We start from the raw sequence: 1,528 nt of genomic DNA on the forward strand, positions 1-1,528 counted from the left end.
ATGTATGTATATATATATATATGAGAGTATAAATTTTGTTGTAATTTTTTTTTAATCTAATTTTACTTGTCTTAAATTTTAATAAAAAAATCTTAAAATTGACTCCGTTTTTTATCGTTTATATTTTCGGAAATTATTGCTATCTCTCCAACTGTTATTAAAAGCTAATTAGTTTGAGGTTTGAGATTTATTATTAAAGATTAATTGGGGTTCAAGAATCCATAAGTAAAAAGAAAAACGAGCGACAATTTGCGACTTTGCGATTTTGTATTTGTTTATTTATTAAGCGTTTTAGTTATCACTTTTAAAACAAATTATTACTTGTACTGATCAAATATTTTTGTAACAATTTTAACAAAATAGTTTAAGAAACTAACTCGAAAAGAAGATTGTGATGATGGACACAGTCGCCTAAAATGTTTTGATCGTGCGAAAGTTTTCTCAATCGATATTCCAAAATTTCAAACTGGCCACAAATATGTAGCAAAAATCCACAAATTAAACTTTCACAAGCGACATTAACTATACCCGAGGTTGACATGGCTATCATTTGATGAATGTATACAAAAAAGTATATAGTAGGGGATGAATAGTCAAAAGGCAACCAAGCCTTATACGTCAGATTTCTTTTCCTTAAATCTGTAGAGACAGATGTCGAAATTATCGATAAGATCGACATTGAAACAATGATTAAATACCGCCGTGTGTTGTTCCTATAAAATGACAATAAAAACTTTTTATGGCCCCGCCTTTTATAAAATTAATTTATTGTTATATTTTTGTTATATTTCTCGAATTATTATTTATAATAATTTTTTTATTTAATAATTTTTATTTACATGTGTAGAAATATTTTTTAAAATTTGAATTAGATTTTATAAGATATAATTGGTTATTTCTATAAAATTATCACATAATGCAATATATCTCATGTAGAGAAATTAATGCATTGTTATAAAGTATTGAAGAACATAAAATAAAATATTTTGTTTTTAAAAAAATATAATAATGATGCATTTATGCATAATCATAAAAAAAAGAGAAACTTAAAATATACTTACGTTGTCAATTTTTCAAATTTCTCTTGAATTATTACTTCGTGTGTTTCATATGGTGCAAAAGGTTTCTCGGTAAGAACATTTATTATTACCATGATATTCTTGCGATCTATCCACATATAAGCTTGTTTATATCCCGCTACAAGCACGGTCAACATCATATATAAGGCATCGACAAATTCATCAGAGTTACCAACGTTTAATACAATGTCCACGAATTGGGACATCAGAAATGCGTATAATGAGGAGATCAGGAACGTTGCGTAAGCTTTATAAATTATATTCTTAAACAACGATGTCCATGAAAGCGGCTGCCAGCATCCAGCGAGCGCGCAGATTATAAGTGTAAATTTCAGCACATGCATTTAAGAATTTCTCTAATGCAATTTTACCTATACCAATTGCTATTAATATGTTTATTAATTGTATTATATGTTTATTAATTATATTTTATTATAATCAAATATCTT

At 26.7% G+C, this 1,528-nt stretch overlaps 1 protein-coding gene across 1 annotated transcript in view; it reads right to left on the reverse strand.

The window, feature by feature from the left end:
* LOC115236946 (odorant receptor 94a-like) overlaps positions 1-1,423 on the reverse strand; it is a 3,882-nt gene extending 2,459 nt beyond the window's left edge. Inside the window, exons 1-2 of the mRNA XM_029809684.1 lie at positions 1,062-1,423; positions 378-713 (exon numbers count right to left, since the gene is read on the reverse strand). Coding sequence (XP_029665544.1) covers positions 378-713; positions 1,062-1,423 — 698 coding nt within the window. The remainder of the gene's footprint in view (positions 1-377; positions 714-1,061) is intronic.
* Between the last annotated feature and the right edge of the window lie 105 nt (positions 1,424-1,528).

This window comes from Formica exsecta, unplaced genomic scaffold (assembly GCF_003651465.1).
Source record: "Formica exsecta isolate Colony F162 unplaced genomic scaffold, ASM365146v1 scaffold265, whole genome shotgun sequence".
Classification (NCBI taxonomy): domain Eukaryota; kingdom Metazoa; phylum Arthropoda; class Insecta; order Hymenoptera; family Formicidae; genus Formica; species Formica exsecta.